This window comes from Solea solea, chromosome 13, assembly GCF_958295425.1.
Source record: "Solea solea chromosome 13, fSolSol10.1, whole genome shotgun sequence".
NCBI classification, from domain to species: Eukaryota; Metazoa; Chordata; class Actinopteri; order Pleuronectiformes; family Soleidae; genus Solea; species Solea solea.
This window is the reverse complement of record NC_081146.1, coordinates 3,782,904-3,799,614: the sequence shown is the minus strand read 5'-3', so window position 1 is coordinate 3,799,614 and position 16,711 is coordinate 3,782,904. Positions and strand designations below refer to the sequence as shown.

At 39.6% G+C, this 16,711-nt stretch overlaps 1 protein-coding gene across 1 annotated transcript in view; it reads right to left on the bottom strand.

The window, feature by feature from the left end:
- grik3 (glutamate ionotropic receptor kainate type subunit 3) overlaps window positions 1–16,711 on the bottom strand; it is a 124,827-nt gene that overhangs the window by 40,210 nt on the left and 67,906 nt on the right. The window contains exons 6-9 of the mRNA XM_058647563.1: window positions 13,943–14,113; window positions 12,733–12,876; window positions 6,373–6,480; window positions 3,142–3,255 (exon numbers count right to left, since the gene is read on the bottom strand). Coding sequence (XP_058503546.1) covers window positions 3,142–3,255; window positions 6,373–6,480; window positions 12,733–12,876; window positions 13,943–14,113 — 537 coding nt within the window. The remainder of the gene's footprint in view (window positions 1–3,141; window positions 3,256–6,372; window positions 6,481–12,732; window positions 12,877–13,942; window positions 14,114–16,711) is intronic.

The window sequence follows — 16,711 nt, the reverse complement described above, 5'->3', positions numbered from 1 at the left end:
TAATATCCTGTCTCGCTGCTCACGGGTTTGGGCTGTGTCAGAGCAGATCGGGAGCAGAACACAGCATTAAAATGTAACGCGCACACGACATTGTCTTCACCGGTTGTCAGTAACCTGTGCGGGAGAGCGGCTGAGCGGCCGCCTGCAGTGACGATGACTAACACAGAGTAATCCATAAATGATTTCCTTTATTTAGTGCCTGTTACCATTTCCCTGCCAGATAGATTGCATATCCTGCTGTGCATTCGAAAACATGTCAGTCCATTTATGCAAAGGTTGTAATACTATTTATTGCCTCCAATAGCCAGATGTATGATTTACAAACTGAGCTCAGAAGCAGAGTAATTAATTCTCTATAGTGAAGGTGACCCTCTGCCTTTTTTTTTTCTCTTCTAAAACTGTACAGTCAAAGAGAAAATGGGCAATCAAAGCACTCTTTATTCCCCCAGGATATTGTTTTAATGGGAGAATGAGTAGATGATGAGGCAAGAAGAGGCGGCAACAAAAATACAACATCACGTCGTGGTGGCATGTGGACACAGTTTTGTTTTGTTAGGGCTTGTAAACAATCCTGTAAACCTCACCTAATTTATTCCAAAAATAAAATTGCTTAGAAAAACATACAGCAAATGATAAACGTCTTTAATTGTTAACCATTAAAACATGAATGCATTTAAGACATTACATTTAGGATGGCCTCTTAAATAAATAATAAGATATGAATACTTGATGACAATGCGTTTCGAGAATATGCGCTTAGCCACAAACTTTGCTCAACTTGTCCAATTAACTTTATCAAAAAAAGTTTGCATGTTAAGGGAAAATAGTCATTACCATCTGTTTCTAGCCTTCCAATTCTTGCTATTCCCCAAGGTTTGAACTCAAATCAAAGTGTTTATACCAGTCCTACGCTCACAGTCACAGCATGGGCGTGCATAACAGAAAGAGGAGGGAGGTGGGCCTGCACGGAGACATTACAGGCAATGGAGTGCAAACAATTAATGTAAGGGGGAAAACACATTAAGTGCCTTAATCTCCTCGACAAAGTTATCACTATAAAGCTGTCAGACGTCTTGTTCATGCATCGCTGGAATCAGTTTGATACAGTGTCATTACGCTAAGAGGGGAGATTGATATTAATGCTGAAACTCTCTTCGGCGATCCAAATGTTGTCAGTTTTATGATCTTAAACTAATGATTCCCAGTGAAATAGCAAATCAAGAAACATGTCAGAAATATTCAAATGCACTTTTCAGAAAATAGTTTTTCAGAAAACTTAAAATGAACTTGAAGCACTTCAAGTGCTCAGCGAGGAACCCATCCAGCACCCCTCATACACACCAGTTCAACATTACACCACTTAAGTCCCTGTTCCATTTCTCCTCTCTGAGACAGAACAAACATAGAAGGCACCTGGTAGGCATTAATTTTGTCCTGCTTTGACCTCACTTGTCATAATTACAGCCTTGTGGTCCAACATGGGCATAATGATAGTGTTTATTGTTGTAGCTTGTACATCTGCCCTGAAAAGGTGCAAATACTGGGAACATCTGCGTCAGCACCTCCCTGATAGCTCCACAAAGACCTAAGCATCCAGTGACAGTCTTAAGTACATGCAACCGGGGAGCTACAAATCAGTGTGATGTGAAAGTGGGAGAGGGATCATCCAGTTCTTCCTTAACATCTGAACATGTAATTAATTCCATTCTCGGGAGAAGTCCGTTGTTTCTCACTCCCGACTCATTTTTTTTCCCCTCTAAGACTTTACACTTAACATGCTGATGATGTCAAAAATCTCATTTGATTCGCTGGTAAAGGATCGTTTGCCAAAGTAGACACTGCTCCTGAGCCTTAGGCTCTGCACAGCGCCCACGTGGATTTGATAACAGGGATCATTGTACATCTTGGAATTTTCAGTAATTTTTGAAATGACACATCGTTTGAGTTCAGGAAACCAAAGTAGGCCATTGCCAAGTGAACCGCCGATGCATCAGCCGCAGCCAGGTAGCTAATTAAGTTGAGCTGTTTAGAATCCACTCCCCAACTGACTTCTTTCCAGCTGACTCATTTCAATTTTAGACTCCTGTAAGAGTGTTACTTTTGAAATGGATCTTTGCGATCACACACAGGCACCTTTACATACCAGTGCAGTTGGTGGAAAGAGACGATGAAGAAGACGGTAACCAAAGAGACTTGCTCGGGATTATGACAGGAGGTCCATTGGTACCCAAGCATCGCTCATAGAAAATAACATACAAATTGGGATGCGGCCCTAGCAAGACATTGTCTCTATTGGAATGGAATTTGAGATTTTAGGTCTCTCTCCGCAGACACACAATGAAACATATGACCTAAAGCTGCACATCCCACAAAAAACACCTCGCCAGTTGATGATCCATGTTAGTCATTGAAGAAAAAAGCAAGCATTATTCTTCGACTGCGGTGTAGAATGTCAGCTTGAAGCTATTTGCGGTGATACATTCAAGCTTCCTCAAATCACCTAAAGAGCAGGACTAAGCCATTAATGTCGGCCAAAACTCTGAATTAGTAGCATCCCCACAGCACGGATATATTGCACAGTGGCTGTGGTATAATGAACGGAGCTCAACTTAAAATAAAAAAAGGAGATGATTAAATGCTGCTTGGTTTTACAGCAGTTCCTCGGTTACATTTTGGGACATATTAGGATCCAGAGCTAGGGAGAAGGCAGATATAACTGGTTGGGGGAAAATGATGTCCACGTTCAGGTAAGAGGAAACAACACTTCCTTCTGAACGTTTGAATCTAATTGCAACCCTTTCTGAGAGGAAGCTGCTCCCTGGACCACATTTTGGGCACATTTTGTTACGCATTCATTTTATTAAAAAATAAAATGCTTTCTGTATCACGTTTACCAATGGTTATGACTGGTTTGGCACGAGTATATGCATATTAACTGCAGCATAATTACACAAATGTCATGTTCTGGTACGGTCAGTAATTTTACAATGGTAGTGCAGTATGAGATGTGTAAGACATGATTTGTTTTTGCTACGTTTAAATCCAAACATAATATGTCACAGAGATGATCAAATCTCTTTTTAGTGTTGTATTCATGGAAACCTGGAGAGAGATAAACACTGGTCTATACAGGTGACCTACCAGGATGGTGGTGATGATGAGGGAGCGGTTAGCCAGGGAATCAGTGATGTTCACCCCTTTTCGCTTTGGCACTTCTGTGATGTTGAGACCTCCTGACGCGCTCCACTTCCCCACCTGTGGAAGATGAATTGTGTGTTAGCTGAGCTTGCTGTGTCTGTAGGGGGGTCATGACCCCCAGCAGCAACCAGTCTCCCACCTTGGTGACAGGTTGGACACATATCTGTCAGCATGAGATGAGTCACCTTTGTATCAACTGAATCGCCTTCACATGAGCAGGCCTGAGTGTTATGGACAGCAAACATGTAATATTGTGAATGTCTTAACATAAATCAGGCACATTGGTTTGTTAAAATCGATCGTTCATATATACAGAAACACATTTTGAGAAAGTGTATATCATAAGAAAATATTAAATTATGCCAGTTTTCAAAAACTACATTACATTATTTTGAAAGGAGTGCACAACTTAAAAACAGGTTGTAAGTGAGCAGTCTTCTGGTTTGCAGAGTGAGTCAGTCTAGGAAGTAGCAAATTGTTGACGCGCCACTAGAGGGAGATACCACTGATTGCAAAAAAGATCCCAATTTCAATGTTTATGGGAAAGTTATATTGTCAGTAAACATTTACTGAGGAGTCAATGGTCTTAGTTGCTAGTTTCAGGTCTTCTTCAATAGGTTATGATGCATTTGTTTGTAAACTAAGTTTCCATGACAACATATGACATAGACAGTAAAGTACAGCACATATGAGAGGGCATCTTAGTGATATCGGTGAACTTCAAAAACTGACACGGATCCAGTCAAATCATAAAGCACCAGGCTTTTTTGGGAGTTTGTTTTGCAACCAGAAGACAACTTCGACTTTTCCATAGACACAGTCTATGGTCATAATACTGAAGCCCAACAACTCGACGCCAACCATTATATACTTGCATATACTGTAGATTGTTTATGTGGATTTTACAGTGCAAAATTTGCTTGTGCATTTTTGCACAGTCATGCACATTGATCACATTTTCACCCACTTCCTTTCCGTCATTGTTACTATGACATTTTTCTTAATTGCATTGTGTTTTAACTGAATCAATGCAACTCTGCCAAGTGCAAGAAACTGGAACAATTGTGTGTTACCATGCAGGATTCATTTAACAAATATAACAATTTCACATGAAAATAGTTGACTATTGACTATTGACTATTGACTATAGTTGAATCCGAAGGGTTTTTAAAGGCTTTTTTCTGAAGTTCCTCACCAGATGAGCATTTGACGCACTATATATTATATATGTGAATAATTACATCACACAAAATCTCCCTCTCTGAAACTCTCTGCTGTTTTAAAGCTTTTATTGTCTGTCTCTCATTCTTTTGTTCAGGTTTCTTTGAAGCATAGATGATGCTGGTGTAGCAATAAGGGACATGCATTCAGAGTAAGAGTAGCATAAGAGCCAGTAGGTGTGTTTTCTCTCTCAGAGATGACCTGTGATTGGTTAAAGTCTCCTGTTCATGGCTCAATTTCCCTAAGGCTGTAAATAGAGGAGGGGCACAAATGTATTTCTTTCTGAGAACACTTGATTTTAATAACTTTTATCGTTGACACCAACAACATCCTGCCCACTCTCCACCTTTAATGACACTAAAATAAACAAACATAATTCAGAAAGGGTTAAAGTTTATTTGAATGAAAGGTACAGAACGTGGAGTGTTAAAATGTAAAGTAGTGTAATTTTGTCTCAGGAAGAAAAGCTAAGAGATTTGAACAAATAAATGGAGTTATACATGCGAGAAGACCTCAGGCAAAAAGCCTGCATATAGTAGAGACACACTCTGGAACGTATCATTAGCAGAAAATAGTCTTCTGGCTGTCTGTAACAATCTCTGTTTGCAAGTCAAGGCCCTCAACCAAAACCCTCCTTCCATTTTTACCACTTTCTTTATTACTACAAATGCAGCTTTTAATATTCACTAGGGTTTATGCTTGAGGAGGAACCATTTAGAGACACACAAAAAAGCATGAAAAATGTCTGTTAATGTCCTCCCTGCCTAATCCAGAGAAAGCGGCGTATGCTCTAATTTGAAAAGCACATTAGTTACAGCTTGTCGCAAACCAAAGACAACTTAAAAATATCAGTGAATGCTCTTTTCTTTGCCAAACTTGCTCTGATTGTACCCAGTTACAATAAGTTCAATTTACTTCACGTGTTTAAAGAAAAAAATAAATATCAAAGCATTTACACATGCAGCCATACAGAGGGGGTTCCATTTAAGTTATGAATGTGCTGGTGTCGAGTGAAAAGTAGCACTGCACTTCCAGCACAAGGTCAAACATAGGCTAATATTCAATTACAGTGGATTAGTTGAGAAAAATCCACGTCTTGACAGGCTCAAATAGTTAAGCTGATTCCACGGATATCAAAATAAAAAATAAATTGCAGTCCGCAGCGTAATGCTGGATCAGCAAGAACATGCTGGAGTGCATGGGATTTGTCAGAGTTATCATAAGGAGATGCAAATGTGTCATCAAATGCTTTTTTGTAATTAGAATGTACTTCAACATAATTGACCATATGCAGGTCAAGATGCCGGTGGGAAAAAAAAAAGAAGAGGTTGAATAATTTCATCACATCAGGGTTACAAGCCCCATTCTCGAATAGAAGTGTTACAAGCTGAAAAGCTCAAGCTATTATATGGGCTTGAGTCTTCAGGGGGTTATTGAGGAAGTCATAATGGGACTTATCCCTATTTGATGTATCCATAATGTATAAAAGCCCTCTAGAAGAGAAAAGCTGTTATAGTCCAGAAGGTACTCTGCCTTACAGTAACATAAAATGTGGTCTACATTACCAACCTCTTAGTTCATTTTCTCCCTCTTTTGTAAAACGTGTTTATTCAGCTCATTACCACCAAACACCATTTTGGGCATCACCTCGTATTATCATTAAGAGAGTCTGCAATTAACACCCTAATGTGTGCCCTAATCCAATTTGCTTTATGATCCACTAACCTATGCTTATGTTGAGGCAACCAATTTGCTTCCTTGTTAGGAGGTAAATTATACTGTCAAATTTGCATTATCCGTTCCACATCAAGGGGCAAATGTGAAATGCATTTCCAAAATCAATAATCCATTAATTTATTTTTATGCTATACTCATCACTGAAGTTTTACTTCCTTTTTTTTTTTGAAATACGCACCATATGTTTATATGCAGATTATTTTAAATGACAGTTACCTTTTCAAGGCCATCCTCCTTTAGACTGATGATGTCCAGGTCGAAATCTGTACGAAGACCAGTTGTCTTGTTGAATGACAGTCTGCCCGTCAAACCATCCCAGTGGGACTGAAAAAAATAAATAAAATACACATTTACACTCATATTCATTAAACAAATGAAAATTGCAAACTTCATTGTCATAAATTAGTACCATAATTCTTCACAATCAATTGTTACCTAGTTTGGTTTAGGTTTAACTCTGTGTCCATGGTGTTTGTCTAGAGGGAGTCTGATTAATTGGTCAGGCCAATTAATTGAAATGTTTTAATTATTATGATTATTTTTTTTTAATTGCTGTCACCAAAAACTTTATTTTTCCACTCAAAACTGACAAAGCTGATCAGTCATTAAAAAAACAATGTCAGTCGACCTCTTCTTTCATCACACCGTCACACTCAATGTTTGCGTGCACATAAATGAACAAAGAAAATAATTGCAAATAGCACTTTGTGCGCTCGGACCCTAATTAATGTACAGGAGGGCTGTCGACAAAATTGCAACACCCTTTACCTTTGACTGAGACAATTCACACCCACACATGCATGGACAGCCACAGACCAGACGTACAAGCACAACAGGCTGCATTTCCTTTTTTTTTAATTACATTTTACATCTCAACGCCTCCAAACGTTTTCCCTCCTGACTACAAAGTTAATTAACAACCATCTCCTTTTGCTTGATTCCCCATGAGGGGAAAATACACATAACTGCCCCCATTACCATTTCCTGATATCCACCACCTCCATTGATGTGTTTGTAAAAGCAAGGATGACAGTCTCTGCTAAGTACTTGTTTGTAGCACCCTGTCAACAAGAATAAAACAAACCCTTTTTATCCATTGTTTTTACCGGTTTTAGTTGTGTCATTGCATTTGTATTGCATGCCTAACCATATGGAGGATATCCCTTTTCTTAAAGGTCCAGTGTGTATTGGCGCTTTCAATCACACAGTTCGAGCACCACTCAGCTTTGCTTTGCTTTTCCATTAGGGACAGTACCTGGTACCTGCTCTGGCAATATTCCTAGAGAGCCAAGTCGACACTAAAATGTCAACAACAACAACAACTGATTGGTAGAGAGGGTTGGTGCTGAGTGCAGGGCTTTGACATGGAAATAACAGAAGAAGCTGGAACACAGAAGGGTACAACAACAAGTAAAACATGGTGAAATCCAGGCCGGTATATTAGATCATGTTTATGCTCAGCGAGCTCAAAGATATGAATATTTATACAATATATGAATAATATAATATCTGAATTTCATGAATGGTAGGACTTGGCAGTTTACAAACTGAACTGGAAATAGCAAACATGATGATATGGGGCATATCACCTCCTTTATTCAATAACTTGATCACAAGCTATGGCTGTAACTAACTTGACTTAAATACACATGGAAAAGTATTGAGTGACATTGGTAAAATATCGACGCTGATTGATCACTGCTACCACACGCCACTTGATTTTGACACATACATTGAAATATTCAAAGTTGCACGACAGCTGACAATTTGACATCTCCTGCATGGCTTCCATTGTGCCACCTCATACGAGCGATGCAACTTTGCACTGACCTTGTATGAAAGTTGGTTGGGCAACAGATTTGTTCATGTCATGTTTATAGTTAAAAACATGGTGCAAACTACGGGGGACCGGGGGGGTTCTCAGCCCCCTTAATGAGACCTGAGCTCCCCTGGAAACATGATTTGTAAGATTTTGGCAAATATTGGCAAAATATTGTTTTTTGATTGATTTGATTCAGATTTGATACGTGTGTGGAGGTTGGATATGTGGCGATATGTGCTGACTTAAGGCAAGTTGACGTACAGGCTTGTATATGTATAATGGATGTGTTGAGTTGAGTTAAGTAGGTACTTCTTTTTGTAGTGGAGATGCAACCTAAACCGTGTTGTGCCGTGCCGAGCTGAGGCGAGTAGAGCCGGTGGAAATACACTGCAAGTCCTTGCTCTGAGGCACGCCCCCAACGACCCCCCCCCCCCCCCCCCCCAAAAGCCGTGGTATAGTTCGCCCACTGGTTAAAAACACACTTATGGTTGGGTGGTATATTCAGTTTTGTATAACCCTTTCCACATTGACTTCAAGGAACTGTATTTTGTTGTTTTATTCATGTAAAAAATATTAGCTGGTGTAATCTTGTCAAGCAGCAGCGTGTTCCCATTTATTTTTAAATCCAAAATGTGTCAACCCTACAGGCCACAGGTCTACCCTGTCCTCACTGAAGTTTGCCATAACTTGTTGTGAGAAGATCAAAGCTTCAAGGTGAAGTCTGTGGCACTCTACTTTTCCCACATGGTCTCGTACTTCATTTCACCCACCCTATATCGCTGCAGAGGTGCGTGGCATGTTCAAACTGCTCTAATTCAAAGAGTGACATAAATGCCTCATCCACATCACAGCCGAAGGGCCAGCTCGACCTTCAGAATGTGTCAGACACTCATCATGGTGCCACTGTAAATCTGGCCTGAGTAAGTGTTTTTGGAGCCTCACACTACAGCATGTTTGCATAGAAACAACAGCATAACAACAGTTTATTAGCCTTCATCATGATCACATGAAGTTGCTGGTAATTGCTCCATCTTCATGGCTAACAATGCTCATTATTTCACACTGACCACACACACTCGACAGTGTTGTGCATTGTAATGGTGTGAGCTGATGCGATATTGTGTTTGCACTCCTGGCAGATGTGCACACACTGTTCCTGCAACTCACACACAGATAGTATTCATAGATTCTGTAGCAGATGGGGAAGCGTAGCTGAGTAACATGATAATATGAGGCATCAGATTTCAGAGCACGCTGAGCACAATAAATTCTGGGAGTTTTGGGAATAGTTGGAAACAGTCGCATTTTGAGGGCGAGGACAAGAATTACATTTTCCTCCCTTCAAGGTGTTCATCATGGATATGTCATTATAAATGGATGGCTACACAGTGTAACTCTAAATCTGTGTACACAGGGAGAGTTCTTTTTTAACTTTATCATGTGGACTTCATCCCTAAAAGCTACTCTTAATTCATCAATACATTGTCCTACACCACTGACCTGCGTTCTCATTTGCAAAGTTTTCAACTATGTCTGTTTCACAGATGATAGAGTTAGTTCATAGAGACAGACTTACAGTAATAATAGTTATTTTACTTATGGCCCCCTTCCATGGAGAATATATTGGGATGCATTTGTGTAGAATTGCTTTAAAAAATAATTATGAGGGTTCATGTACTAATATGCATTTGCTTTTTTTGAAACATAATCCGCATACATAAATAGAGAAATACAATTTTCTTTCCGATATGCAAAGACCACTATATATCCTGACATGCTTAGATAAGGATAGGGTGAGAGAGAAGTCCTCCATGTGTTATATTCCGCAATATCACCATAAGACATTAAGTAAAGTCTAGTAAAATGGTGGTGGGTAAACTCAACACTTCATTCTTCACTATGACAGCTCCTATTTTTAGGGACGGACCACAAACAAGTCTTGAAATACAAGTGCACACAGTCTGCTGCCCTTGATCCCACAAGTTGGAATACAAACATAAACAACAAACTGTGCCCATATTTGCAGAACACACAGAAATTGTAGGTCACTTCATATTTATCTGATTTGATTTGAGCTGTGGCAATGTCAAACATCGTCTTCAGATACCAGTGAAGAGAATGGCATGTAGTCTTGGAAGATCAAGTTCCGTTATGTCAAGGATATTGCCTGCCGGTGAGGTGGTCTCCTGGAGGAGCTGCATGGTGGAAATACCAAACCTCAAATGGAATCACGCTGTCTTTCAAGGTGAAGCAGTAGGGGAAATATGAGGGTACTCATTTTTACACATGACTCCTGGTCCTTCCCTGTGTACCACTGAACCAGATTACAAGACAGGTCATCAGTTACCCTATATTCGACTCCCTGTTTCCAGGTATCCAAGACTGGAAGGGGAATGGCTACTGATCTATACAATCACTAGTATTATCTTTGGTTAGATTTGTATGCAACATTCAGTGACATCTAATAGTATGACTGAAGAATAAAGCTCTCTTTCCCATGCACACCGGAGATCTAAGGTGGCCTTTGCATATTACAAGGGATGCTGTTCGTCTTTGTTTGTGTTGTAAGATTCTCCGTCACAATGCAGAGCGCATGTTATGGCTGGTTTGTCTGTTCCGGCTACTGATTCTAAGGTTACACAAACCAAACACATACATATCCTTCTGTGTTTTACATTTAATTTCTGCACTTTGAACCTTTAAGTAGATGAACAACATCAGAGGCCATATGTGTGTCCACTCTTTGCTTTCTGTGCACCTGGACTGAAGAAAATAGGTAATTGGACCAGTTGTATGAGAGAGACGCTGCATACTCACAACTCCCCAGCCTCTCTCGCTGGAGGTAAAGTGCAGGCCAGGTAATGACAGCGTATCCATCTGTCCCTGTATCATTGCACACCACAGGGGGTACTGGAACATATCCCAGCTGGCACTTGTCGAGAGGTCGGACATACCCTAAACAGGGTACCAGCCAACCACAGAGCTGGCACAGACATACAGACAACCACTCCCAGTCACATCCACATTTTGTGACGTTCTTATGTGGCCAGGTAGCCACAGCGGTTTTAACATTAAAGTTCCAGTCTGTAAAAGGTGGTGATATCTAATTGTGAAACTATAAATTGTAACAAACTGAGCATATGCTCGAGCCCTTTGATTCCCCAGCATGTCGGGGAACTATGGTGGCCTAAGCATACCAGAAAGGATGTTGTTCACCTTAATTTGCATCGTAAGCCTCCACTTTGAAAACATGAAATGCACATTTCTGGTGGGGTTTGTCAGTGTGGGCTGTTGTAGAATGAAGAAGGGCATTGTCATGTTATGGATGGGTGAGAATGGCTCAGGAAACCTACAACCACATCCTCTCTGTGATCAAAGTGAGGCTCAGTAGATCACTAGACCACTATGAAATGGGCCCAAACTGCCCAAAAAGCATACTTAATACTGGTTGTAAATGCCAGAAATGGAGCTCATAAAACACTGGCAGTGTTTTTCATCCATGGACACCGAAACACCATAGTACTCTGTTTTCAGTTTAAAAATGCAGATATGCCACTTTACCCTGGCATTTTAGAGTCCTAAAAACAGGGAAGGTTAAAACTTTAAATTGCATTTTAGGCTGGACAGGTAAAAACTGATACCTTGGGAAACGATAATGCAGTGACCCACATTCACTTCCTAAATTCTTCCTGGTTCTTATCACCCACAACACAACTATCAACTTTTCACCGAAGGCGTTCATCAATCCATCAAACCATCTTCTACCGCTTTATCCTCCACATGAGGCCAGTACCATTGTCATCTCATTGGTATTATTTTCTGAAACATTAACTACAAAGGAGTCAATTTTCTGTTTACACCAACATGCATATGCTCTGTGTACCTAAATAATCATGTGGTGATTCGAATAGCTTCTCAGGACTGACACACTGATCTGGATGAGGCTTTAGTTTTACCTGAAAATGCAGTTTTCAAATGAAACACATCGTAGTAAGGATGCAATCCCAGGAATAAAATCCCCGGGCAAAGCCATGTTTGATGACATGTTGTCCTGCATTGTACTACAGCGAGGGTTTTAGCTGTGCCCTTTCAACTGGACAGCACCCTGTTGCTATCAATGTCATTACCCTGTAGGTATATGCAAATTTGGCAGCTCTCACAGACGACTGATTCGATTTAGACACAAAGCCTGTATGAATTACCACCAATCTGTGTGGTTAATGCTTTAACTCTTCAGTAATCTGAATCATGATTAAAAGGAATTTCTACCGTTGCTACACCACACCCAACACAAACACAAATCATTTTTGTCGTTTGAACAAATCAAGATACAAATAGTAGCATCTCTGTGCACCCTTCACCTACCTTTTGCAAAGACTTGTTTGTGTATTCTGAGGCACTGTCAGACTCTCATGTTAGATGAAATAAGAGCTGATTACACGAGTTGTGCTTTCAAAAGGTGACAGTACACGCCTTTCGGAAAATAGGTTATGAATACAGGGAATATAAGAAGCTGACAACAACCGCGCTTTCATGTGTCTGTCAAGACTTGGTTTTCTTTGTATGCGGATATTATTGATTTACTGGGTAAATACCTGAGCCCCAAATGACTACACTGTCCTCACACCGTTCCTTTTGTGATGTTCGACACTTACTAGGCTCCAGTCTCAGTAGCAATTGTTCAACAATTGGCATGCTACAAGATAAATCAAACTTAAATCAAAATGGAAACGGGCCAAAGGTGTTGCCATCACCTCTTTAATGAAACTCATGAAGCGCCCTCCAAATCTCCAGGGTTTGTGACGGTGGCATTGCAGCGAGTTCACCGTCATCTGTGGAGCGTGTTGGTACGAGACGGATACAATGTGGACTGCGTCATAGGTCAGAGCTGCATCTGTCTGGAATAAGGGGTAAACATTATTTCAGTATATTGTTATATTGTTATAAGGCTACATTTGAACGTTCACTCCTTTTTTCCCCCAAAGAAACACAACTTGGTAGATTTCAATAAAGGCAAGGGAAAATGGAAACATAATTGCTTTTGACACATGCACTGACATGCTGCACTAACTTAATGAATTAACATTTGATAATTAACATGACTCTACAATTGGAAAATTAAAAGAATTGGAACTGCACATTATTTGAAATTGCTCATTAGGAAATGATTGACATATGAATCCATTCAAGTAAATGAGCTCAGTGTAAACCTGCTGTGGGTAAAATGTTGTAACACAAAGACTAATGTCTCCCTTTAGCTGTTCTTCAAGCCGTTTGACACAAATGTGGCTCGTGTCAAGCTTTGTGACTTTTATCGATAAATCACCAATACTTACATGATCATCTACATTTCATTCATCTGGTTAATAACAAGCTGCACAAGCTGGATAGTTCTGAGTTGGAAGCTATCACCATGCTAAAACAGAACCCAAGACTTCTCCTTTTCTTTTGTTTAGCTTCAGAGATCTTGTCTTTGATAACCTTGCATAACTTTCTTGTACTCTTGCCTAATTTGTGTCTACTAATCAAACAGACATTTTGCATCTGAATAAACAGAGGCTATTACTGTCAATTGAATCCCAGAACAATACTTGTTTCTGAGATGCTGGATGTATTAGCATTTTAACATTCCCCTTATTCCCCCTTGCCATATTGTTTAAAATTCAAAAAAAAATCTTTTTCATTTCACGTTTGATAAAATTGAAGCAAAATCATCCACATTTGTGTACATGCCAAAATATTAGACAGTATTCATACAGACGCTACAGTGGGAATGGTTGCCATATACAGTGATAATAAATACTGAGGTGAAAGAGTTTAAGATGGCATACTTTCAGAATTAAAACTGTTTCTTACCATGGGCAAAAACGATTGATAAGAGAGACGGATAAGATATGTGTGGTGTCTTCACGTTGACATTTTGACGACCAACATAAAATGGAACAACACAGAGATAAAACATACCGTCATGATGCCCTCCAGCAGGCCTGAATCTGGTTTAGGTGGTAGCTGCCTCTCCATCGACCATTTATCCACAATGGATGCAACCTGGGGATTATCCACGTTGAGGATGCGGAAGCCAGTCATATTGACCCCACAGAAGCGATATGGCTCCAGGTCGATGGCCATCAGGTCCTTTATTATTAAAGGGAACAGAAATAAAATGCGTGGATTCTCATTAAGTCTGCCAGTGCTGAGCATCTTTGTTATAAAGTATTTATCCTGTTTGCTTTCTCCTCACATAAAAAGACAATGACGCTGCATCTGATTAAAGAGATTCTATATTAAGACCAAATGGAGAGAAATGAAGGAGAAATGCAGCTTTCAATGTCAGATCAGGAGACTTAAGTGAGGCGTCTGAAGTAGTCTCTCCATAATAAATGAAATCTTAAAAGGCTCTTTTGTGGCGGAGTTACTTTTTGGCAAATCCTTTTAGAAATGACAAATTGTTATTGTTTTTGCACTTGCATAACAATGCTGCAAAAACCACAAGCTTGAGTTATACACAGGTCCATAAAAATGTCTTTCTTCATCAAGTTAAATTATATAAAATATTGAAAAACATACATTTTGTATATTTGGGGAGTGTAATTATTGCTTTTAGATAATGAAACAATTAAGAACAAGGGCAACACAACCCTACGTCTGTTGGATCACATTAATAATTCAACACTTGCATTCCCTTGGCAACTTCTAAGCAAAAAAGCAATTCAATTTGAGCTGCTGTAATTTCTGGGGCAGCCGTTGCAGCTGAAGTGTGAAGTCACATGTTGACACGTCGTGTCGGAAAGGGCTGGGGGGCTTGGAAAAGACATTTGGATGAACATAGATATTTCATTAACACCCTGTGGGGTTAGTGCTGGGGGAACAAGAGCGTGCAAGACACTTACTAAAGAACAGTCTCCACCAGTCACTGAAATACTGCTCCTTTTTTTCCTGCCTTTCCCATTAGAATATAGTACAGTACTATCTTTTATGAACATGGATCAAAGTAAATCACTATTGTTCTGTATGACACTCAGAAACACTCGCACAGAGTAGATCAGGTTACAAGATGCTCTGAAGCTAAGAATACAAACTAATTGGGAGAGAATTGTTTATGAAAACTAACTTATCTTTCGTGACAATTTCATTTTGTTTGCGGGTGTTTTGCAATCCCAGAGAAGCAAGTTGTTCCAATTTTAAATTCTGCAACGCTGCACTGCTTGTACACACATCCGTGACACAGAATCAACATAATCCTACAAGAGAATTATGCAGAAAATCTCTACCTGAGGATGAACACGCTGCATATCTCTGAGTACATGCATAAGTGTTTCTGCATGTACTCAGCTTTAGGTTCTCGGAGATTGCTGCTGCGTGACAGGAGCAATGACAGACTCATTTCGAAGGACAAGGAAGTTATTAGCCCACACCACTGTGCTGTTGCCTTTTCATGCTCTAATAAGTCGGCATTTTCCACACCTCAGAAGATAAAACATCTTAGTAGAGGGGAAATTGTACTGCCATGTATAGCATGTTTTCATCATTCTCCCCTGAATCAAGCCTGTAGGTAAGGTTTCATTAATGGTGTTGACAACAATATGGCAACACATTTAAATAAGTCCTACACTATGACTCTATACAGCATCACATCAGGGAAGATTTATTGTTAAAGGTGCAACAAGCAACATTCTGCCTCACAAGATAGCAGAAAACAAATACCAAAGATCCAATGTGTAAGAATTAGTGACATTCATAGTGACACTGGAACAAACAGAGGACTCCTCCCCTCACTCCAACACTTTCCCAAGAGCATCAGAGAACTACGTTAGACTTTGTATCGCAGAACAAGTGCAAAATGCACTAGAAACATGCAAGATGGCAGCCACAATAATGGAAGGCTGTTGCCAAAAGTACATATACAATTTTTTATTTTTCCCGTATTTATTTTAAAGTGATTATACACTTTGCTTATTTGTCCTATATTCATTATCTAACCAATAAATGATTCAAAATGTTACAAACTGGATCTTTAACTGTGTACATTTATAAGAGAGTACTAATGTTTGTTGCCTCTCTTGTGGTAGCCAGTCCAGTATTTGCATTTGAGTAAATGCCAGAACCTATATATATATATAAAAATGCTCCTTTTTTTGTTATCATGTTCATAAGAGGAGATCGTGAGAAAAATCCCCATATTCATGAGCAATAAGAGTTTGTATTTCTGAAAGCTCAGAGTTTGTGATGCAGCAACAAACACAGCCAGATGAGGTAGAGGCAGAAAATAGTTCAATGTCAGCCGAAGGTGACTCTCTCTCTGACTTTACTTCCAAAGAAAGCTCAGTCTTTGGCTAAAAATAAATAGAATAAAAAAAGAAAAGGGAGAAAAGTCCCATTGTTAATTTAGCCATGATACCATTAGCTATCACTGTTTTTGTGTTGGCGACACATGTACCTTCTCAACATCCACTAGTGGTGCTCAAATATTGCATATTGGACCTTTAATGCAGAAAATAATAACAAATGAGAGTTTTAAACTTAAATGTCCTTTTTCCTATTTCATTTATCTGAAACTGTTACACTTAACACATAAACTAGTGTACTTGAAAAAAATGAAAATTTCCCCCCGTTGAAGTAGTACACTTGCTACACTGACTAGATGCGTGGCAGAACAATGTCGTTGCCACGCTGTCGAGCGTGAAAGATGACACCCATCACGCTTGGACCTCTATGTCATATCGTATTATCACA